Source organism: Pseudorca crassidens, chromosome 1, assembly GCF_039906515.1.
Source record: "Pseudorca crassidens isolate mPseCra1 chromosome 1, mPseCra1.hap1, whole genome shotgun sequence".
Classification (NCBI taxonomy): domain Eukaryota; kingdom Metazoa; phylum Chordata; class Mammalia; order Artiodactyla; family Delphinidae; genus Pseudorca; species Pseudorca crassidens.
In genome coordinates this window covers 67,638,222-67,663,272 of record NC_090296.1, presented here as the reverse complement: position 1 = coordinate 67,663,272, position 25,051 = coordinate 67,638,222, and the positions used below count along the sequence as shown (strand labels likewise).

The window sequence follows — 25,051 nt, the reverse complement described above, 5'->3', positions numbered from 1 at the left end:
ATGGGTGAGTATTGTTTTATGAACTTCCATTCAGATATGTATGTACCTGTATACTGGGTCACAATGTAAAATATATCACAGTGTAAAATATATCACAGTAAAACAGTGAAAATCACTGGTCTGGTTGGGGAGCTCAGAATGTAATCAAATAGTGATTATTTAGGGTGACAGGTTTTGTAAGATACAGTGATGGGTTCAAAGAAAAGACAGCCAACTTTCTGTGGTTAGAAAGAGGGATTGGGATAGGCAGGAAAGGCTTGTCTGAGGAAGAGGTGATATACTATCGTAATGACATTGGCCAACACTTACATAGCACTCACTTCATGCCAACTGCCAAACACTGTTTTAAGAATGTTACATACACTAACTACTCCTCACAACCTAGAAGGTCAGTACTAATATTCCCATTGTACCTCAGACTGAGTACAGAAAGATTAAGTAATCTTCCCAGGATCACAAGGCTAATAAGTAGTAGAGCCAAACAGTCAAGCTCTACCTAGTTCATGCTTTTGACTATTATACCTTACGAGTAGTATACAGTTTTTGGTGGAAATTGGCTTTGTAACTTGGGGGATTTTATTTCAGTCATTTTCATGGGGCAAAAACAAAGTTTTTGTCTGATATTCCCTGAGTGTGTGTGTGTGTGTGTGTGTGTGTGTGTGTGTGTATGTGTATGTGTATGTGTGTGTGTGTGAGTTTTACAATATTATGGTTCTGGGGTACATAGAAAGCATTTAGAGCTAGAAAGGATGTTAGCCATCATCAAATAACATTTTCATTTCCAGAAACTTCCTACTCTACTGTTTTCACGCAGTGACTTGTTTGGTATTTTCCATTCATTGTGCAGCAGCATTAGAAAAGATAATGTTGAGTTGATCATTCCCAAAGATACCTGAAGTTGATGCTTATTAAGCTTAAATGGACATTAATGACACTAATACACTGAGTGAGGCAGAGGCAATGTGATAAAGACAGCATTATGAGTCAAGAGACCAGAATTCAGGACCTCACTCTGCATCTCAGATTACCAGTTTTCCCATCTACAAAATGGAGTGCACATCAGAGATGACAGATACAAGGTGCATATGTTGCCACACCCTGCTTCCTAACCCACAACTGACATTACTAATTATTCATGACATCGTCTTGCTCTGAACCTGAAAACAGCTTCAGAATCCTTCTCAACACAGTGCTCAATGCAGTTAGTACAGTTAATCAAAGTTGGCACCCAAGTTGAAATCTATTTGTCATCTTTGGGTATGACGACCTATAAAGATTCTTCCAGTTCTAACTCCCAGAAATACACCATCAGAAGTATGAAAACTGTGCCCAATTCAATACTTACTTCAGTCTTTCCAGTCTGTCTTTTCTCTAAGCATTAAGTTTACATCATGTAGGGGACTGGGACGCTGATCTGTTTATATTCTACTGTGAATATACCCACCTCCCTAGTCTTGGCCTTTAGGCATCCTAGCACCCTTTGTGTAATGTCTTCCCCAGTAAAGTTTCTTTTTTATTCTTCCTTGATTTTTCACACACATTCACACAAGTTCTTGGGTGTGGAATCTCCTAACTTCTTGGCAATCAAGACATCTTTCCCAGCCCGTGTGTTGTTGAATGCAAAGAGTATATTAACAGAGGAAGTTCATATCTGCTCCCCGACCACTCCCAGCACTTGTCTAAGCATATTCCTTCTTATTGCCCTACCTCAGTTTCATAATTATTTGATCTCCCTCCCCCCTGGTAATTAGTAACCAGGATAGGTGCTTATGTCATTCATCTTCAGTTCTCAAACATGTACCTGTCTCTGAGTCTCCACATTGTATATTTTGGTGTTGTATATTTTATTATAGAAATACTTTACAGTTTTGCTTGTCTGCTTTATTACCACTGTGTAATCCTACAGTTGTAAATCGTGTAATTGTTTATGAGCGTGCAAAAAAAAAATACTGTATTCAAGTCTTTAGATGCCTTCAGCTACTATTTTCAAGACTTGTGTCCTAATGAGTATCAGTTCAGCACGTCCTTGTTTGTCATCCTTGCTCTTGAAGTCAGTGGGAAGGAATGCTGTGCTTGTAAGGTGGAAACCAATTTGATCCCTTGGTGTAGCATCTCAGTGGGATCATTTTACATCTCATTTTACCACTTAATGCAACCAGGGCATTTAAAGGCAATGGTTTGGCCATGAGTACCTTTGAGACAATATTTTCTTTTACCTGGCAGTTGGAGTCCAGGGTATAGGATTGTCATTTCTAACTTTCATAAAGATGGTTTTAAAATAACTTTGCTGAAAGGGAATAAAGGAAAGGATGGTAATCTTAATTTATTAGTCATCTGCCATAATTTTTACTGGCAGTAATTTGTAAGGAGGATAAAAGCAGGACTTAACACCAGACGATTAAATAACACAGAGTATGTTGCAATGCCACCTACAGTAGTGAGTTTATCTTCCTGGAAAAGGGAGTGAATGACCACAGGCCTCCCCCTGTGGCACAGCTGTCAAATCCCCGGCTGAGCTGGTCTAGATGACATCCTGTTCTGCACACCGAATGAACACAGCAGCCCCAGGCTTTGCCAGACTGGATCTGCCTCTAACCAGCTCTTAGTGTTTGGAATTGTTATGAGATAACCGCCTGTCTGATAGGGTTTAGGAAATAAAAGATGAGCTAGGAAGGCAAAAAATAATATAAAAATATTATCATCTGTTGCAACTATTGTGTAAAATTATTCCAAGTTTTAAAATTTCGCTTAAGAACTATTGTTAACCTTGGTCTTTTGCACTGATTTTCAAAGATATTACAAAATGTGAATATGATTTTGTAAGATTGGCCTGAGACAGCTCTGATGCTCATGATGAAAGAATTGGCCATTGGTCAATATTGTGCGCTTTTGCATTGATTATTTCAAAAACTATATTAAGTATAAGAATAACAAACATGGGATTCAATACAGGTGAGTTTGAAATAAACCCACAAGCATGAATGAGGAGTAGGGGTGTCATGGATCTGTGTATGCGCTTGGCCTCTGACCTGCATCTCACCCCTGACATACAGTAATCCAGGTATCCTGGGTGCCTTAACATCCGTAAAATTCAGTTTTCTTGTCCTTAAAATGGGGATAACAGAAGTCCCTGCCTCAGAAAATTGTGAGAACTAAATAATGTATGTAAATTGCTCAGTACAGAACCTTATAGGACTTGTTACGGGGCCTTGTACGAGGACTTCGACAAATAGTTGATGTTACTACTGCTTTCAACACTAAGGAAAGAAGAGCTTCACTACACATCCTGTCTCCATTGTCCATAGAATAAATTTCATATTCCTTAACATAACTTCTAAAGCCCATTTTATCTTATGCGAGCAGCTCAATTTCCTGTGACCATTCTTCTTGCCCCCTGACCTGCAACCAAAGTGAACTTCCCAGAGCTTTCATACCCCTATTTTCTGTGCCTCAGAGTCTCTCCCTCTGGGTCATTCTTCAAGATCTTGCTTAAATGCCCCTTGTCTGGGAAGCCATTCCCAACTTTCCTATGATGCTCCTTGTCCCTCCCTTTTGTGCACCACAGAAATATACCTGTCCCAGTTATAACTCATCACTCTGTACTGCTGTTATTTGTTTACCTATCCAGTACCTTTGCTAGGTGTCATGATCTGAAGATCAGAAATAATTACTTCTTCATCCATATTCTCCTTCTGGTGCTTGACACATAGTTGGCGCCCAACAAGATTGATGAAACAATTGAATGAATATGAGTAGAACTACTGTAGATACTCAAAAATGTTTTGGAGGATAACTAAGGAAAATTTATCTTTAGTTATTTATTAAAGTCTCATTTAGTTCACAGGAGTGAAGACCAATATTATCAGAAGACGTTTTACTTCTGGTTCATCTACAGAACACATTTAATATGATTCTTGAGAAATTTGATCTTGCCTTTCTGTTGTTCTTTTATTCTTCAGGTTCTGGTTACAGCTACCCCTCGCCATAACTTTTGAACTATATTTGGAAAAATACTGGCCAGAAAAAAAAAATGATAAAATTTTTCCTCATGGTGAATAAACAAGGGCAGACCCGACTTTCTAAGTACTATGAACATGTGGAGATTAATAAGCGTACGCTTCTGGAAACAGAAGTCATAAAGAGCTGTCTCTCTCGATCCAATGAACAAGTAAGTTTCTGATTCTCTTTGATCTCTGCATTCAACTCAGCAGTGGCAAATTTATTATTACTGAGTCGCAGGGGCCATCGTTTTCTTTGAACTACATTCTTTCAATAGCTATTAGGGAAAATTAACAAATGAAGTGAAATGAAGACTGCCGCATAGCTCTCTTTACATCCCCTTAAGGAAAATAAAAGCAAAGAAAATCAGGAAAAGTCTTGGGTTCATATTTAGGTCAGCATATTTGTCTTATTGCACTATGGAAGTGGCAGCTCAAATTTAAGCCTGCTAATAGACATACCTTTTTTTTTTGTTCATATGAATTCAGCCCTTGGAACTCTTAGGAGTGCCTGTAGCAGACGGCTTTCTTTAAGCCAAAAGATGAAGGTCAGATGACCAGTATAGAGGAGAACAGTCAAGACCCACTTTGTGCCGGAGGATAATAACATGATTCTCATGTGGAGTGCAGTTTTTTTCTGCTTATCATTTTTATAAATTTACCACCAACGTAATACTGGAACAAGTAATTTAAAAACAAAACAAACTTGATTTGAACTTGTCTTATTATATAGATGGGAGAAATTGAAGTTAAAAAATTCATATGAAACAACAAATCTATCCATTCTGCCAAAATTGAGGTTAAATTAAATCGTTAAAATAATAGTAAACAGGAATTGTAAAAACTGAGTCTACTTTTACAAAGGACTTTAGTTGGAGAATTACTTAGTCTAGGCCCTAAACTTGGAATCCTTGGAAATCACTGAGCAAACTAATGCAAATCCAGAAAGCTTATTTAAATCACCCATTAATTTTGCTAGTTCTCTTTTTCACTGCATATGTAGAAAGGCTGCTCCTGGGAACCACTGGTAAGTCATAAAATATTAAGCTACATCAGTGCTCACAAGTTACGCATTAGAACTGTGTTTCCCTTGGCTTCTAAATTGATTTTCCAGTCAGAACATCTCAGAGTCCTCTTTGAATTACTACTTTGGACTGCCATGGCACACACTGCTTTATGTAGTTGTCAAAAGAAAACAAAAACTATTAAAGGACTGTGTTAATAGCCACATACTTTAAGTAAAGGTAAACAAACTGCAGAAGTATTTCTGTTTGAATCTTTCTGCAGAATGTAGGCACTCTACAGTTTCATAGTTTTCACTGATAGGTTACCCTCTGAAATATATGCTTTGAAATGAACATACCATTAGATATTTTTGAAGCATTCTAAATTATCTTAGATTTTAAAGGGAACCCACTGGGCTTTTAGCATAATCAGGTACCAAAGTAACACAATCTCAGCTTCATTTTTATTTTATCCACAAAGGTGCTTGGATACTTTTTTTTTGAATGTCAGAAACTCCTGAGAGTCTTTGAAAAATGTTCCTCAGTTCTTTCAAATAGATTTTGTTTCCTTGAAAGATCTGACTGAACAGAAATAATACTGGCTCTACAATGAACCAAAAGCTGCAGAATGGTCCTGGACTTAATACTTTTATCCTAATGTCAAATAAAAGCCTCAAATGCCTCCATTATATAGATCATTGAATGGCTTTCCCGTGGAAGAAATGCCATAATCAAAACTTGCAGCTTTGGAAATTCCTTGGCGGTCCAGTGGTTAGGACTCTGTGCTTTCACTGCCAGGGATGCGGGTTCGATCCCTGGTTAGGGAGCTAAGATCCCACAAGCTGTGTAGCATGGCCAAAAAAAACCAAACCAAACCAAACCAAAACAACTTGCAGCTTCATTCCCAGGTACATCTGAGCACCATAGAGCAACATATCCCAGTGCAAAAAGTCATACCGTTCTTGATCAGTCACATTTGGTCAAGCGCACCCAAAAATCCAAAGGAAGGGCAACACTGTACCTTCAGCCTGCTGTCCAATTCCTGTCCACCCAGTGCCTTCCTCTCCCCCTTTGTACAATGGCTTTAGGAAAGAGATGAATGGGAAGGGAGTTGTTTCCTCCACTAGTCAGTAATGGTAAGCTAGTTATTAATTCCTATAAAGCAATATTTACAGTGGGAGATTTTTGTCTAGTGTCTGCCACACAAAAGCCATCTTTAAATAATTTATAAAAAGAGCCTACATTGATTCTTCTCAAAAAGAAATCAAGATTTTTTCTTTTTTGCATGTGTGTATGCTCTGTATATTTGGCTCTTGAATGACTATCAGATAGTACAAACGGAATCTCTAATTGCTTCCAAAAGAGCCCAGGGGAGATGGAAAGAAGAAAATCTTCTTTATCATGTTGGCTTATTTTCACTTTTGGAGGCAGTCTAAAATGCTGATTATTTAGTAGCCTTTTCTTTGCTGGCTGAGTTCCACACAGAGCCAAGCAAAGGAATAAGAAGAAGTACAGGTGGGAACCCATGTGAACACTCAGACATTTTTCCAAGACCACTTCTCCACCTCCCACTAGAGATGCTTCCAAGCATTCCCCTGAGTACTGTGAGGAGGCGGCCGGCAAAGACTGTGTCACATCTTAATGTTGAATATTTCTAGGAATGTGTTGACAGATACTCAAATCAGAACCTAGAAATTATGCATGCCATTTTGAAGAAATCCCTGTCAACCACAGGAATTAATGTCTAATTGTGCTTTGTCTAGTGCTCTTTCATTGAATATAAGGATTTTAAGCTGATATATCGGCAGTATGCAGCTCTCTTCATTGTGGTCGGAGTTAATGACACTGAGGTAAGATAATAGAAGAGCTTATGGAAAATACAAGAAAATTAGGAATAACAGTCTGATTTTTTTTTTAATAAATTTATTTATTTAATTTTGGCTGTGTTGGGTCTTCACTGACACGTGCTGGCTTTTCTCTAGTTGCAGTGAGCAAGGGCTACTCTTTGTTGTGGTGCGTGGGCTTCTCATTGCAGTGGCTTCTTTTGTTGCGGAGTATGGGCTGTAGGCGCACGGGCTTCAGTAGTTGTGGCATGTTGGCTCAGTAGTTGTGGCTCACAGGCCCTAGAGCGCAGGCTCAGTAGTTGTGGCTCACGGACCTAGTTGCTCCGTGGCATGTGGGATCTTCCCAGACCAGAGCTCAAACCCTTGTCCCCTGCGTCAGCAGGCGGATTCTCGACCACTACATCACCAGGGAAGCCCAACAGTCTGATTTTGATTCCTCCTTAAATTGACATTTTCTTCCCCACTTACCTCCATAACAATTATCTTGACTCTTGAAGGATATTGGTTTTTATCAAGGCTGGGGAAACTGTGTGGAAGAGATAAACCTAGGATTTTTTTTGGATTAGATGAGCAATTTGTGGAGAAGCACAAAACCACAGAATGCCTTCCTCGACCCTAAGCAATACCAGTTTCCTGCCCTCATTCAGTGTGGCACAGTAGGGCAGCTTAGCCAAGGGTAGGGGCCAAACAACTGTGACATTAAACATAGGCTGACATTTCAGAAGGCAGAGCAAACTGTAAATATGATTGTGTTGTAATTACATCTCATCAGATATAGTTCACCTTTTCAGAAATGGTCAGTCCCAGATCAATAGCACCTTTGGCCATAGAATCCCTGAAAGGGTATTTAAGATCTAAAATACTTTGAAATCTCAGTTGATTGTTTTTTAATCCATGAACCAAACTTTGAGATGGTTTCCCCATCTTCACAGATGGGAAAGTGATGACATGAAGACCCTGGGGGAAAACAAAACAAAACAAAAACCAGGCTTCAGCCAGTTGGTGATGAAGTCAGGGAGTAAACCTCAGAACTCTATAATCACCAGACACAATCTGGTTTCAGTTCAGTTAGATTCATCATGGACTTTTCAAAAACTCTTAGAGGTTAAGGTTTTCTACATTTCCCCTATTGATAAGCTTCTTTTAAAGAAATCAGTCCTAGAATTATTCTGAATATTTGTCAGTAGGAAGCTGCTTTGCTCACATTATCTGTTTACCAAATGCTCTAAAACCTGGTTGCTGACTGGGCAGCTCCATGTCTGATTTCCCCAATAGGTCATATTAAAACTAACTGCACCCGGGAATTCCCTGGTGGCGCAGTGGTTAAGAATCCACTTGCCAATGTAGGGGACACGGGTTCGAGCTCTGGTCCGGGAAGATCCCACATGCCACGGAACAACTAAGCCCGAGTGCCACAACTACTGAGCCTGCACTTTAGAGCCCGTGAGCCACAACTACTGAGCCTGCATGCCACAACTACTGAAGCCCATGCACCGAGAGCCCGTGCTCCGCAACAAGAGAAGCCACCGCAATAAGAAGCCCGCGCACCACAATGAAGAGTAGCCCCCGTTCGCCGCAACTACAGAAAGCCCGCACACAGCAACAAAGACCCAACGCAGCCAAAAAATAAATAAATATTTTTTTAATAAATAAATAAATAAAAATAAAACTAACTGCACCCTTCCTTTTTTATTTCAGAATGAGATGGCAATTTATGAATTCATCCATAACTTCGTGGAAGTTTTAGACGACTACTTCAGCCGAGTGGTAAGTCTAATGACTAAAAAATGGTTTTCGTCCTTAGCTCAATTTCCCAGAAATGGGTCTATGTCAAAAATATGTGTTAATGGGCCTCCCCGGTGGTGCAGTGGTTAAGAATCCACCTGCCAGTGCAGGGGACACGGGTTCGAGCCCTGGGCCAGGAAGATCCCACATGCCACGGAGCAAAGCCCGTGCACCACAACTACTGAGCCCACGTGCCACAGCTACTGAAGCCCGCACGCCTAGAGCCCGTGCTCCGCAGCAAGAGAAGCCACCGCAATGAGGAGCCCCCCGCACCACAACGAAGAGTAGCCCCCGCTCACCACAACTGGAGAAGATCCACGCGCAGCAACAAAGACCCAACACAGCCAAAAATAAATAAATACATTTATATATTTAAAAAAATGTGTTAATATAGAGCTTTAATGTGTAAAAGTTAAAAATCAAATGACGCCAAATTTTCATTACCTTTCCTTCTGGCTCATCCAACGTGTTAGAAACCTACGTGTGTCTTAGATCTTTATAAAGAACCAGTTCTATAAGACTAAGAACCTCTTGTGTCTTTCTCTCAATTAAGATATTTTGCTATATATTCGAACTTCCTCTCTCTTTTCTTCTTTCTTCTGCTTCCCCTCCTAGGACACCAGGACCCTTTTAGTTTAAGAATCATTTCCATCCAGACCCTTGCTTTGAGGATCAAAACCAAGTCCCCTTAAGGAATACATGAGTTCCTTTCCAGCAGTCCTTTAACAGTTGTACTGAAATGTAATTTAATAACATACAGTTCACCCATTTAAAGAGTACAGTTTTTAGTATGTACCCAGAGTTGTGTAACCATCACCACAACCAAGTTTAAAATATTTCATCACCCCAGAAAGAAACACCATACCATTTAGCATTTCTCTCCCAATTATCCCCTCCACCTGCTCCAAGCACTAGGCAATCTTCAGTCTACTTTCTGTCTCTATAGGTTTGCCTGTTATAGACATTTTATATAAATAGAATTATATAAAGTACAATAAAATATGGTCTTTTGTGACTGGCTTTTTAAATTTAGCATAATGTTTTCTAGGTTATGCTGATCACGTTGTAACATATATCAGTACTTCTTTTTTTATATAAATTTATTTATTTATTTATGGCTGCATTTGGTCTTTGTTGCCGTGCACGGGCTTTCTCTAGTTGTGGCGAGCGGGGGCTACTCTTCGTTGTGGTGCGCAGACTTCTCATTGCGGTGGCTTCTCTTGTTGTGGAGCCACAACTCTTCGTTGTGGAGCACGGGCTCTAGGTGCACGGGTTTCAGTCCGGCAGGCGGACTCTCAACCACTGCGCCACCAGGGAAGCCCTGGCAGACTTCGTTACAGGGCAATTGACTAGCCTGTTTTCATTGCCTTAGTGCAGTTTGTTCTTAGAGTGTGGTTCCTGGACCAGCAGCATAATTATTACCTGGGAACTTGTTAGAAGTGTAAACTCTTGGCCTACCCCAGACTACTGAATCAGAAACTCTGGGTTGAGGCACAGCAAACTGTGTTTTAAGAAGCCTTCCAAGTGATTCTGATGCATGCTTAAGTTTGAGAACCACTGCCTTAATGCATGAGGCTTGCTGTCAGCTATTTCCTAATTCAGCGGTTGGAGCTGGGCAGCTGCCTAGTGGCCTGCGACATGGTAGTGCCTCTAGCTAGGAAGGGATTGGTGCCCTCCAAAGCTGAAAGAGCAAAAGGTCTGGCCATTCCAGAGACTGGCCTTGCAGGGACAGGGGGCATTGGGTCTGGTTTTAAAATCCATCTTCTTGGGCTTCCCTGGTGGCACGGCGGTTGAGAGTCCGCCTGCTGATGCAGGGGACACGGGTTCGTGCCCCGGTCCGGGAGGATCCCACATGCCGTGGAGCGGCTAGGCCCGTGAGCCATGGCCGCTGAGCCTGCACGTCCGGAGCCTGTGCTCCGCAATGGGAGAGGCCACAACAGTGAGAGGCCCGCGTAATGCAAAAAAAAAAAAAAAAAAAAAAATCCACCTTCTTATTGATTGCTTGGGGAGAGCACTATAGACCAGCACTTTCTGTCCAATAGAACTTTCTGCAGTGATAGAAATGTTCTCTATCTGTGCCATCCAATGTGGTAGGTGCTAAGCCACATGTACCTCTTGAATATTTGAAATGTGATTAGTGTAAATGAGGAATTGAAATTATAATTTTATTTAATTTTAATTGATTTAAATCACCATGTGAGGCAGGTGGTTACCATACGGACAGCATAGCTGTAGTTCCGGCTTATCTCCTGATGACCACTTTCTTAGACAGACTGGTTGCAAGTCAGGGTCTGTGATTCAGAGCTGGCCATGGTTAGTCACTTTAAGGGAACACCTATCAAGAAGAATATAATTTCCCAAAATAGCAATGTTTTAAACCTGGGAGAATAAAGCGTGGGTACAGGCACTATCATTGCTAAGGTTTTAAAAATTATTATATTCGGTAACTAAGAATAAATAGCAGGTTGCTGAATTTTAGCTGTTATTCTAGGGAGAGAGTCAGTGACCACATAAACCACAGAAGTAAAGATTAGGATTTAATTTAAGCCAGGTGATTATACAGGACTTGGAGAGTACTAAGGGATGACCTGGTTTAGGATGACAGTAGCAAAAAGAAGAAAAAGAGGAGAGAGAGGAGAACCCTGGGAAAGAAAATAGAATCTGTCCCACTCATGGAGAATGCCTTGTCATCTAAGATTTATTTTTAGGTTTGTGAGTTTTAAACAGTTTTTCTGGGGCTATTTTTAATCTTAGAGGTTCCAAATCTTAAATTTGGAGATCAATCTCATGCTGTCTGGGCTGAAAGAAGCATCTTAACATCACGTTTCAAAACAGAAAGCCAGCCCAGTTAGCTTCCAGAGAGGCAGTTTTGCAAGAGATGAGGGCTGTTGCTGTTGAGGAAGTGGGATCAGAGTTGTCAGTGCTGCACTTGACAAACCTTAAGTCCTTTCAAAGATGAATTTAGCGCTTTCATCTTTTCTCCATCTATGACTTTTTCAGGACATAAATTTGTTCATTAAAAAAAATTAAAAATACATATGAGCAAAAAGAAAGGGTAGATCATCAGTGAGCATGCCGTTTATTGATACATACTGTTAGGTACATTGCCTTTTAGGCTTTATGTATCTGTATCTAACTATATCTATATCTATCTACATATATACAGGGGATAATGCTGTATATACCATTTTATGACTAGCTTTTAAATTTTTATTTATTTTTGGCTGTGTTGGGTCTTTGTTGCTATGCACGGGCTTTCTCTAGCTGCGGTGAGCAGGGGCTACTCTTCGTTGTGGTGCATGGGCTTCTCATTGCGGTGGCTTCTCCTGTTGTGGAGCACGGGCTCTAGGTGCGTGGGCTTCAGTAGCTGTGGCTCATGGGCTCTAGAGTGCAGCCTCAGTAGTTGTGGCACACGGGCTTAGTTGCTCCGCGGCATGTGGGATCTTCCCGGACCAGGGCTCGAACCCGTGTCCCCTGCATTGGCAGGCAGATTCTTATCCCCTGCGCCACCAGGGAAGCCCCAGACTAGCTTTTTTATTTAACAGTATGTCAGGACTTATGTACCTATGTCATCATTTGTGGATTTGCTATAATTTATTTAAGTAGTCCCCCCTAGACACTTAGCTTGTTTTCAGCAATTTGCTACTATAAATAACATTACCCTGAATATGCTGTCACACATCATTGTGCCGTTATTTAACTGTTCCCTTAGGAGAGACTTCTCGAAGTAAAACTGATGGATTCAAACTGTGTGCACATTATTACGATTTTGTACATACCTATCAAATTACCTATGATCTGTAAAGGTTGAATTAGTTTATTCCCTCTACACTCTAAAGGTGAAATGTTTTAGCCTATAAAAGTCCTCTAAACTGCAGCCTATTTTGTTTTTTTAAATCACTGTCCCAAACTCAGGGCCTTCCCGCACTCAGGCTTCTCCCTACAGAGCAGCCTCTCCCACCTGCTTTCAGGCTGGCAACCAGAGCAGCCGCTGTCTCTGCTAAGTGCATTGTGTCCCAGTGTCTCCTTCTCATCCTTGGACTCTTTTCTCTTTTCCAGAGTGAATTAGATGTATCCTTTTTCAGTGCTGTGAACCAAGTTTTCCATAGTGCTTGGCAAAGAACAGGCTAGTCTTGATCAGGTAAGTGCCATGGGGCAGGAAACCAATTCAGCCGAATCCAGAATTCAGAAGGCTAATCATCAGCAGCTCTGACAAGACAGCCGGAGGTACAGGTGCTTTGCAGAAACCCTCCACCCTTTTTCACAAAGACGATTCTTGTACTTTTCAGACGGGGCAATGCTATGGTGGTAGTTAATAATCACTCTTATATATTAATTTAACTTTTGCATATGGAATAGACTTTTGCAGAATTTAAATAACACAGCCAGAAAGTGCTTGGGCCTCCTGGAGAGAATGGATTTCCACAGCTCTAGGTATAAATCTCCAGAAATTCCCCACATGATCAGAAGAAGGCCTTCAGGGATGATAAACTGGAAGGTTAAAGAAATTGCCTGGCTTGTATTCATCTCCTTTTATAGCAGAGGAAGCTCTCCTTTTCTTCTCTTCTCCTTTTTAAATCAGAGTATCCAAGGGCCCCAAGAACAAGCATGATTTACTTAGAATGTTGCAGGCCTGCGGATTTGGGCAGGAGCCCACTGGGGTTCGTGTCAGTGCTCTGGAGGCAAGTTGTCTTTTAAGTTAATCTTTACTTCGGAAATCTGCTTACCACTTGAACGCAATAAATAGGTGTCCTTTGAGAAAACATCAGGCTTGAATATGAAATAGTAACATTAATTATAACAAATATATTAATTATAACATGTTTATGTGTGTGTATACACACACGCACACATACACACACACACACACACATACACATACACACACACATACACACACACATACACATTAGATGCCTATGCCCAGAAACAGTATGCCAGTATATTCTGGGGAAATGGCCATTTACCTTTTACTATTGATAGAAAATGTCATGTTGATAAACTTGATTTGCAGGCTGCATTTGAAGCCTCTTTAAATCAGTTGGGGAAATCTGAGTGCCCTCTAGTGGTGAGTGACCTAAATCTGTGGTCCTTTTGACCTAGGAGACCCAAGACCAGGCTGTATATATATTAGGGTGTATTTTTATGCAGCATGTCACATTGCATTTTAACTAAGTCCTTTAAAGCAATTCAAAATAAATCTCTTCCTCCTTGTACAGGGTAATAAGAAAAATGACTTTTGGTTTAAGAAGTCATCAGGAAGACAGCAAAAGCTAATAGTTACTTTACTGGGAATATAGATAACCCAAGTTTTGCTTTCATTGCTGCTACCAACTGTCTGTGTGTATCAGACAAGACACATAACCCCCTCATCTCAGAATGACAGAATTAAACTAGAAGAGCCTTAGCACCCTCTCAGCCTTAATGTTTGATGTTGCCATGACTAGGTAACTGAGCTATCTTACACCTAGAACAGGCTGGGAAAGTCTTATAAGTCTAGATATTCAGAGAAGTAAAGTGAATCAGATATAGTAGGATGTGTATTATAGTTGGACTCAGTGTGTTGATGTGTCTTATATACTGACTAGGTGTTTATTAAAAGTAGAGATGGGTTTGTCTTTGTATCCCTCTAGTGTATGGCATAGGTCCATGTAATGAACTCCAGCATTCTTGTTTGAATTTAATTTTCACACCAAAGCACACTATTTTCATCCTTACCCTGCATTTTACTTAGTTTCATTTTTGCCTTCTCTTCCTCTCTGACCAACTTATATATTCCTGTTCTTGGGAAATACTTAGGCACATCCACCTGACAGATTAGGAATTTTGCATAATTTAGAGAAGGGAACTAAATCTCTCCAGACCTGGAAGTGTATGTCTGTGCTCAAGCTGTAAATTCACATGGCCCTCCCATGGTCTAAAAGTGCAGCAGGGGGCAGGGCAGGCAGGGCATGGGGCACCTCTCTTAATATTGAGATTCTGAAAGAGTTTCTACCCTCAGCCATCTGAAAAAGGTCAAATTACAAACCCACGACTCTATTCTGTCTCATACATAGTTTTTTTTTTTTTTTTTTTTTTTTTTTGGCCGGGCTGCGCAGCTTGCAGGATCTTAGTTCCCCGACCAGGGATTGAACCCAGGCCCCGGCAATGGAAGCTCGGAGTCCTAACCACTGGACCTCCAGAGAATTCCCCACAGTTCTGTTTAACTGTCACGTTGAAGAAGTCCAGGGAAAACTTTACACATCAGTTTCTTAACAGTAAGACAAGGGAGCCTTTTAGAGGTGTGGCCTCACAGACAGACCACATCACCACCCTGGTAGCATGTAACCAGGAACCTACCAGAGCAGCTAACATTGTGCCAGGGAAGCTTCCTTAGGCCTTGAAAGGTTGGACCAGCAGCTGATATAATTGCAACTTAGAACCGATTCTCCCAACACTCAAGAGCACATAACCTTTGTGTTTGCTCAGATTAAGGAAGCCTTCCACGTCCGTCTGCTTGGAACAGACACAATTTAAGGCTCAGTCTTGTTGCAGCAACAGGAAGGTGGGAGTCCAAACCTTATGGAACTCCCAAGAAGCCCTTTACTCGCAGTCTTTCTCCAGAGACTTTACCGCCCTGCAGCCTTTTAAGAAGGGAGCAGTTTTCCAGAGCCTGTAGGGTTAGACACTGGGAAATTAAATGCATTGTTTACATTTTTCCCTAGTATGGGCTTGTTCTACTTCTAAGAAGACTAACGTCACAGAGCAAGGCAGATGGGTTATTAAAAAGAAATGACATAAGCTCAGGAAATCAGGACAGAAATTCTGGTTTGTTGAAAACCCTTCTACTAAGTGGAAACTCTCTGTTGCAGAGTAGTCTCAAGTGGGGCGGCCTGTACCCCGGGGACTAAGCACATCAGGACCTAAACCGTTCACGTGCGCTGAGGCAGCCCTGGTACCCTCTTTACATTCCACTCCACCCGCGGGGCTGAAATGTTGCCTGAGGACTTCTGTCGGGAAAGTTTGCCCTTCCTCATACTTTGGTAGACTTATTTAAGACTTCAAATTCCACGAATTAAGATAGTTTTTAGGAACCAACTGGTGAGCTTCTCAATATGTGCTCAGCTCCAGAGCCCCAGGTTTGCCGAATTCTCCAGACAGTTCATAATTCAAAGGAGCAATCGGATCCCCTTCTGCTAAATAGTCAGAGGATGGCACCCATGAACAGCGCTGTGTAGAAGTCCAGTTCCTCCCCAGTTCAGCGCACACCTAATGTGTGTGAAGGCGCCAAAACCCTTGACACCCGTCTTGGTATTTGGTGGCCTTAAAGAGGCTTAAAGACTTGGTTAATTTTGGCTAGAATGGAATGCAGCAGTACTGTCTTCAGACCCAGACAACCAGGGTCCCCTTCCTGGGCCCTGTGCTTTAGAGGACCCTACTCTAGCTCTCCTTCAGCAGCACCCCTCTCCATGGGGTAAGGATGCTTACCCAGAGCCGGCAGGGCCTCCCATCCACTCCTTGACCACCCTCCAGCACCTGGGTCCCCAGAATTTAGCGGGTACCTGGTCATCCCAGTGCCTGCTGCCAGGGCCTATGCAGGTCTCTTTACCACCCCAGGACTGGAGGCAGGAATAATAGAGAGGCTGGGATGGTAAGGGGGTATTCCACATGCATGCCTGGGAGGAAAAGCCAGGAACAAGCTGGGGTTCCTATTTATATTCTTGTGCCCCCTCCCTGACAAATATAGGATAGCTCTAGAATCCAGAATGTTTTCTTCATTCAAAAATATCTTAAAAAAAAAATCTTTAGAACACTCATGTTTTTACTTTGTAAGTCCTTAAAGTCCAAAAGCTTGAGCAATTAATTCTAGAGCCTAAAAGCTCATATGCGTGATGTGAAACATGGTCTCTTTACTGAAGTTGAGGGTGGGCGAGTAGGAAGGGCCTCCATCCTCTTGCACTTTCTATGACTCAGCTAGTTATCTACCAGGGTGTGCCCTGGAAGACTAAAAGCACCCAGCCAACAGTAAGAGCACCGCTAAGATTTGCAGTCAGGCCCTGATCAGGCCCCAGGCCCAGTAGGGGGACGTCTATCTGTCGTTCCTTCATTACTTTCCTAAAATCCCAAACACCTTTAGAGGTCCAGAAACTAGAACAGGGCTTCTCCAAATAGGAGATAATTTCAGCCTGACTTAGTGAGAAATCACAAAAGTAACTTGTTCAACTAGGGGCTATGGAAATACTGACAAGAGGACCAAAGATATTCTCTAGGGAAACCATCCAACACTGAAGTGGCAGCTTCTAGAGGAACTGGAATTTTCTCGATGGTCTCTCAGAAAGTTAAAATAATTAATTGTTATTACAAAAGGATTTCTTTTGAGGTATGGTGGAGCATGTGACCACATCAGGAATAGCGTGATCATATCAGAAAGGAGTAAACTAGCTTTCCTCTCCCTGAAGGTTCCTTTTGGAGTCATAGGGTTTGACTGCTTTGGAGTTGGAAGAAAACTACACAATCATCAAGTTAAAACCTCACTGTTTAGACAAAGAGGCTGAGGCTCAGAGACGGATAGCAGTTCTGTCCCAGAGTAGCTCTATGGATTGACTGTTCCAAACTACAGAGCTACTTTGGCACAGAGCTGGTACTGGTCTCCGGGTTTCCAGAGCCTTTGATTCTAGGGCTACAAATGTGATTTAAGATTAAATTTGACACACTTTTTGAAAATTCATAATCATCTGGAGTAGATTGTAGCAAATTAGTCTCTAAGAAAACATTTATAAAGTGCCTGGCACCATGCTGTCTTGGTGTTTCCTGAATTAGGGAAGAAGTTTTTGAGAAACCCTGGTCTTCGGTTGGAGGAGTCATAAATAATGAAAAATTTTGAAGCGAATACCTGAATGTCTTGATAAGAGCATGCTTTCCAAAAGTGACGTTCACGTCAGAGATTTCTAAACATCTTTTCCTTTTGAAAATATGTCCATTGAAGCAGGGCTGCAAGAGAAGAGAGCAGGCCCCTGGGCCCAAGGGAATGTGTGCAGCTGGTCCAATCTTTGGGAAGGGCAGGCAAGGAGGGGTAAGGGGGCCACAGCCCTCTCCAGCATGAGAGTTCTAGTCAAGTCATGAGTGATGAGTCTCAGAATTATGAACAGTCTCCAAGGGAGTCAGCCGTTCACCTGGGAAAGGGATGTGAAAGTTCCAGATTAAACAGTTCTGCCTTCCAGGCCATTTTGGCCCTCCCTAGCCTTAGCCATCTCTCTATATCCTTTAAGTGTGTTTCTGAGTCCTTTAGGTGCCATATTCATCCCCTACTATTCCTCCTATCCCTCCCTCCGGGTCCCTCTGCCTTACCCCCACTCCTTCTGTTCTATGCTTCTGGGTTCTGTTTTACTCAGGAATAGTGGCAGCAAGCTATGAGAAGCAACAGAGAATCTGGGGAAGAAAAAACAAGAGAATGACAGGCTCATTGACCCCAGTGCTGACTGATATTTGTGTAATTTTACATAAGCCTATATAAACTTAAAAAAAATTACACTGGGATGTCTTTGTTGCTTTCAGAATATGAATGGATCTTTCAGGAAAACCTACTTAACAACAACAATAAAAAAACACTCCTTGGGGCTTCCCTGGTGGCGCAGTGGTTGAGAATCTGCCTGCCAATACAGGGAACACGGGTTCGAGCCCTGGTCTGGGAAGATCCCACATGCCACGGAGCAACTAGGCCCGTGAGCCACAACTACTGAGCCTGTGCTCCGCAACAAGAGAGGCCGCCATAGTGAAGAGGCCCGTGCACCGCGATGAAGAGTGGCCCCCGCTCGCCGCAACTGGTGAAAGCCCTCGCACAGAAACGAAGACCCAACACGGCCAAAAATAAATATAAAAATAAATGAATAACTAAAAGATTACTATTAATAAAAACAAAAAAAACAACAAAAAAAACCCCACTCCTTTTCAGTGACCTAATTAACTAAAGGCCATACTAAGCCTAAAAGTGAACACAAGACTATTACAAGGAGAGTATATCCAGAACTATGCAGAATCTTCATGATAATCTTCCATACAGTAGCATGTGATTTTCAGTGGGAAATGTGAACACATTGGCCCTTTGCAACTTATCTAACTCCATGGGCAATTGAGTTAAAGTATAAAAAAAAAAGAGAACACGCTTTTTCCCCACCGTACTTAAAGAACTTTTTTTTTTCTTTCTCTTTCTTTCTTTCTCTCTCTCTCTCTCTCTCTCTCACTACGTTGGGTCTTCGTTGCTGTGTGCGAGCTTTCTCTAGTTGGGGCGAGCGGGGGCTACTCTTCGTTGTGGAGCACGGGTTCTAGGCACGTAGGCTTCAGTAGTTGTGGCTCTCAGGCTCTAGAGTACAGGCTCAGTAGTTGTGGCGCACAGGCTTAGATGCTCCATGGCGTGTGGGATCTTTCCCGGCCAAGGATCGAACCTGTCCTGTGTCCCCTGCATTGGCAGGTGGATTCTTAACTACTGCACCACCAGGGAAGTCCGAGCTAGAATCTTAAAAAAAAAAAAAAATAAAAGAAATCAGTAAGAAGACAAGGGATCTGAGGCCAAAATCTAGAATTAGAAAGTTTAGTTTCTAGGCTGGGCTCTTCCTTGGAATTGCTTTTGAGGTCCCATTAGAATGTATGCTGCTCAATTATCTCTTATTAAAGGAGAACTAGACCACCACAGTGGTGTTAAAATACCATGATGAAAAAGTGCTTTATGATCCAGAGATCAAAATTCCAATGTATGAACCAGAAACATTTCAATCACTCTAATTAAAAAATTGATTTCAAGTGGCACTAATATTACTGAGGTCCTACGCTATTCAGCTCCAATCCACATTACATAGAAATTCAGAAAGGCTCTGGGTTTCCGGGTTGGGAGAAAGTGGGGCTTTATGAATCTGTTCTTTAAGAGGCTCTTTCTAGTTCATATCAGCTCCAACCTTAGGGTGCCCATGAAGGTAAACAAGTTTCCTCAAGGATCTTTAAGTCAGTTGAATTCAGTAAAACCTAAGGTTGGACCCTCTTAAACTAGTCATTCTCAGCTCATCACCTTAATAGACCAACAGCGTGTGCCTTTCTTGCTTCCTCCTATTCCAAATGTCAGGGCTAAAGTGTGTTTGCCTCTGCTTATTGCCACGGGACTTGGCATATAGGGCATTTTTTGGTCCCTGCTCACCTGGCTTGTAGCCCAAATGCCATTACTCTTGGCTTTTCCAGTGTGCACAAGTAACTCATTAACCAAATCAAGATGTGAACAACAGCTGGATTCTTATTTTCAAGGAGCCACATGATTCCAAGGGGAAATCAGTTTTCAGGCTTTTGCCTCACATTGGATTTGGTCTGTGGTTTCCCTTTATAGTGCCAGAAAGTTGCATGATTATTAGAGGTTTCAGCCAGATACTCAAGATAGACAGGCAGTCACATGCCCACAGTACCAAATGCCCTCACTGAGCAATTCATGTTTCCAGGATGTTGGGAAATTCAGACTTGCTGAAGGACCTTGTCCTTGCATTGTGAGGATGTCAGTGGTTGTTATGATTCAGCAGTAAATTCTAATCTGAATTGCAAAACATTGAGCTAGTTGTTCAAGGGGACATCTGAATTGCTGACCATATTCTTGCCAAAGATGGAGCAGTCTTCAGAGCAGCTTGATCCCTGCATCAATTCAAATAGAATAGATTAAAATGAGATCTCCTTCTACCTCAGAATCACCCTGGATGGGTTGACATTTTCAAAGGCACTAGGCTTTAAACAACAAGGTCCTATTGTATAGCACAGAGAACTATATTCAATATCCTATGATAAACCATAATGGAAAAGAATATTTTAAAACAATGTATATATATGTGTATAACTGAATCACTTTGCTGTACAGCACTAATTCCCACAACACTGTAAATCAACTATACTTAAAACAAAAAACCTTGACACCAAAAAAAAAAGGCACTAGGCTTTCATTGCCCTTAGTGAATACAACAGGGGGATTCTACAGGGCATTTTTTTAATGCAGTCACCTGTGCTTCCCAGCTCTGCCTTCCTTTATACCTGGCTGTCATTCCTACCATGTTCTGGCTTCTGGGTCTGGTGAAGAGGATTAAGTCAAGCGCCTAATATTCCAGTCCCAATTTGGCCATGGACAAAGCAATCATCCATCTAATTGGAAGATATTATTAATAGGTATAACAGAGTAAAGCTTTTTTTTTTTCTGGGTCACTTTAGGACAGTCCCCATGGGCTTCTGAAAAAGTTTATTCTGCTGGAGAACTATATGCACAGAGCTTAATGAGGTATTAACACAGAGCCTAAGAGAAACTTAAAAGTCATTCACAGGATTGTCTCATTCTCTGTAGATGTACTTTACTAAACAAATACAATAGACTTGAACGTCTGGAATTATTGGGAAGAAAAATCAGGTGGTAATGGCTCATTTTACAAAGATTCACTAATTATGAACTCCCATAGTGCATTTAATCACTCGCTTGTTGAATGCAGTTTGTCTATTTGAAACAATCTGTCAGCTGTTTTTTGTTTTGTTCTGTTTTTTTCTAAACAGACCAGGATTGTGCTTTTTAGTGATGGAAACTTTAGTAAAGCATAGAATTTAGAAACGTTCAGCCATTATCATCTTCACTCTCAAGAGTTTCTGTCTTCCAGAACAGGTCAGTTCTCTCTTCCAGTTCAATTTCACAAAAGAAAAGTTAGGTACTCAAATGAAGGGACTACTGGAGGAAGGACTTGGCTCTAAATAGCTAGACATCATAGTCTAGCAATGTTTTCTTCTTCTCCCATGCCCTGTACTAACTTTCCAATAAGAACGTCAGTAATCTAAAGTGGCTCCATAATTCTCAAATGAGTATTTTTAGAATGCTCCATTTATTAGAGGTACTCTCCCGAAAATCGGGATTTTTCTCTCCTTGGGAATTAAGTCAGCATTGCCTTTTCTTCATTCATTTCTCCTCGTGGTTATTTTTTTCTTTTAGCCTGTCTGACACAAAAGATGCTCAAGGTGCAGTACTGTAAAGGCATTTGTTTTGGGGTAGGGTTTGAGGGCGGAGGGAGGATGTATACTCAGCAGCCTCAGGCCTCTCCTGGGAAGTCTGGAAGCAGAGCAGTTAAGCCCAAACTTTCGGTTTAAATTCCAGCTCTGACAACTACTAGCCATGTGACCGTAGGCAATGGCTTTGAGCCTGTTTGTTCCTGTGTAAAATGAGGATAATGTTAGCATGTACATCACCGAGTCGTAGAGAAGACTGAAATAATACATGTAAAACACTCAACACAATGCCTGGAACACAATGAGTATTCAGTAAGTCATGGCTATTACTGTTGTTATTATTGTCTGGGAAGACATTGTTCTTGAGGTCAGGTAACACTCTTAACCAAAATTTACTTGCTTTGTTCTCCAGCTCTTAGTAGAGATTCCGTCTCCCTCTGGCTAAAAGGTATAGCTGTTCCATTTCTATGTCTATTGTCCAGTTAGTTAGCCTAGCCAAGGTGAAATTAGGTCTATATGTGTACATGAAGGTAATAATTTCTAAGATAAATACCAATTTTAATTTCAGGAATTCTGTTAAAAAAAAACACAAAACCTTCATGCTTAGACTAATTTACACTGGAAAAATTCCAGGCAAAGTCATAAGTTATTATTTACTGAATGTTAACATTTTTATAACTAATTTCCTTAATATGACCCTAGATAATGTTTAATTTGGATAAAGTACACATCATTTTGGATGAGATGGTGTTAAATGGCTGCATTGTGGAAACGAATCGGGCAAGAATTCTTGCCCCTCTACTAATTCTCGATAAGATGTCAGACAGCTGAAAACAGAAAGGCTCTGCCAGACAACGACTTACAGGAAATGAGGACACCATGGAATACCTCTCAACATCACTAGCCCAAAAGATTCTGGAAGACCAAACACTGCAAAATGGGCTGTCCTTCCAAAGACATTTAAAATAGGTGTTTTCCACAGTTCCTAAACGGAAAACAAAACTGTATTTTAAAACATGATGCACAAAGAAAACTTTTCTCTAAACGGAGAGACAAGTTTTATTTTCTGAACATAAACATTTTTTTTCTCACTTGTTTAGATTTTGTGGAGTACTGAGGGAAACTCTTTTGGTCTCTGCTTCCCTTTGCAAAGGGATAAATTCAGGAACAGCATCATGGGGTGGGAAGAAAATGTGGCACCTCTCTATTGGCCAATAAACTTTTAAAATTGACTTGAACATGCAGAGCACTTTGAATAATACTGTTTTCTGAATGCTATCTTTTTCTTTAAAAAGTCAAAATGTGTGTACCTAATGAAAATTGCAGAATCAAATATTCTTTGCCAGTTTCTAAAAGCCTGATATCCATTTTATGGGTACTTGGCAATTACAAAGACATCATGTAATTAACTCTATAGAGAATGTTACCACCTAATAATGAATCGCTAAGACAACCATTATAGCTATCCTATATGCCATATTGTAAAGAGTTAGTCTTATTAGTAAACTTATTTGTAAATGAAATTTAGTTCGAAGTTTAAAAACAGAATGCAAGAGAATATATCTCTGTTCAGGTTGCCATGAAATGACTCCGTCTTCCCCTCCCTTTTATTCCTTCAACCCCTTCTCCTGGAATGTGTTGAAGCAAAGAAAACTGCTAAGTCACTATAGAAGAGCAATGCTCTGATCCTCCCAAACCTTTCTGTATATATGCTTTTACTTCGTAACAGTAGGAGATACAGAGCTGTCTTAAGTAAAAGCATGTTCATGTGCATGTTAGGGTAGGAGGGCAAGTACATTGGAGGACACAGAAATATAGTCTTGATACATGAAGACGTTGTGCCATCCTATGGAATTCCAAGAGTTCTTTCACCTACAACACTCTGTCCTCCAAAAGAGGACATAAATGGGCATTCTAGGCAGTAATTCATTCAGTACTGTTTGATTTCTCTTCCTGTCTCGTGTGTGTGTGTGTGTATAGGAGGGATTTTGTTTAAATTCTCTATGTGTTTCTAAAACTTCACTTACATATTTCAAAGTTTGCATCTACCAGGCAACCAATGAATAATGGACTCCAAAAGCAAACCTTAGTTGTTTTGGACTCATTCAGGAAAGCAGAGGAAAGGCTTCTGACCTGCCAGAACAGTGAATGGTATGCATTAAGTAGCCAAGGTCTGGGGAAAGCCCAGTCTAGATCAAAGTGCTTTGGAGGTCTTTCTGAGACATAATTAGTTGGGAAACACTGGCCTAGTTGGTAGGCACTTAATCAGTAGCACATTCGGGTAACTGCTGAAACTGGTACACCAGAAGTAACTAGGGAGTGAATAAAATTAATTTTGGGGTCACACCAAAATAGCATTCAAATAACATCTTGGCACAGATTTTAGTACCTTGAGAGAATAACGATTAAAAAAAATACTAGGTAGATACCACTGGAAAAAATACTCCAGAGGCTAGTGTATGTGAAGACCCAAGTAGATGTCTCACAGTACTTGACTTATACACGAAGTGAACTCTAATGTGACTCTCTGTTGTGTGACAGGCTGTGTCATCATCTCACTTCTGGTTTATTGCTGAACTGTGACTACCAGCGTTAAGTGGTTTTCAGACTCATGAAATTTATGTCTCAGACTGGTCAGCTTTACCTTGTTCTTGGACTTTTAGTTCTACAGGAAGATTCCTGACATTTCAGAGTTACTCACTGTATAAGACTCATCAACTTTACCTGCTGTAGCAATGTGCTAGACCAGGATTCAGCAAACCTTTTCTGCAAAGGACCAGACAGTAAATATTCTAGGCTTCGTGGCCCATATGGTCTTTGCTGTAACTACTCAGTTCTGCCACTGTAGTGCAAAAACGAGCCATAGATTATACATAAATAAGTCAGCATGGCTGTGTTCTAATAAAGCTTTATTTCTTTATGGATACAAATCTGAATTTCATAAAATTTTCACATAAGATATTATTATTCTTTTTTATTTTTTTCAACCACTTAAAAATTTTAAAAACCATGTTTAGTTCATGGGCCATACAAATGCAAACGGCAGGCCACAGTTTGCTGACCCCTGTGCTAGAATAGTCTTGGTAAAAGCTGGCTACTGACAGACATTTTAGAGACTTAAATAATACACATAAACTGGATATTAATTCTACTGCTAGTGTAAAGTTCTAGTCATGCATCCATGTATTGAGACAATCACCACCACTGTTTTCTGGATTAAAGCATAGGTCATATGTTTAAATATTGCTATTATGTTTTATTTTAACTTTTATTCTCGCAGAGAACTGTGAAGCTAACAATAAGGTAAAGTAAATGCTGCCTCTGATTACATAGTCACAACATTCTCATGCAGAGAACAGAAACACTACTCAAATGATTGACTGCAATGGGAGAAATCTCTTCTAATGTAGAAAGGGAACGTACCTTTTAAACAGGTAAA

At 40.9% G+C, this 25,051-nt stretch overlaps 1 protein-coding gene across 9 annotated transcripts in view; it reads left to right on the top strand.

The window, feature by feature from the left end:
* AP4S1 (adaptor related protein complex 4 subunit sigma 1) overlaps nucleotides 1-22,850 on the top strand; it is a 59,695-nt gene extending 36,845 nt beyond the window's left edge. For 5 of the 9 annotated variants that reach the window (XM_067738486.1, XM_067738478.1, XM_067738461.1 and 2 more), the window contains 5 exons: nucleotides 3,960-4,168; nucleotides 6,766-6,852; nucleotides 8,545-8,613; nucleotides 12,691-12,702; nucleotides 22,315-22,850. In XM_067738486.1, the coding sequence (XP_067594587.1) occupies nucleotides 4,031-4,168; nucleotides 6,766-6,852; nucleotides 8,545-8,613; nucleotides 12,691-12,702; nucleotides 22,315-22,443 (435 nt within the window). In that variant the 5' untranslated portion in view covers nucleotides 3,960-4,030 and the 3' untranslated portion in view covers nucleotides 22,444-22,850. Of the gene's footprint in view, nucleotides 1-3,959; nucleotides 4,169-6,765; nucleotides 6,853-8,544; nucleotides 8,614-8,741; nucleotides 8,968-12,690; nucleotides 12,773-18,165; nucleotides 20,825-21,171; nucleotides 21,258-22,314 lie in introns of those variants that run through there. The other 4 variants (XM_067738522.1, XM_067738515.1, XM_067738504.1 and 1 more) reach the window with 4 other exon arrangements.
* Nucleotides 22,851-25,051: the final 2,201 nt, after the last annotated feature.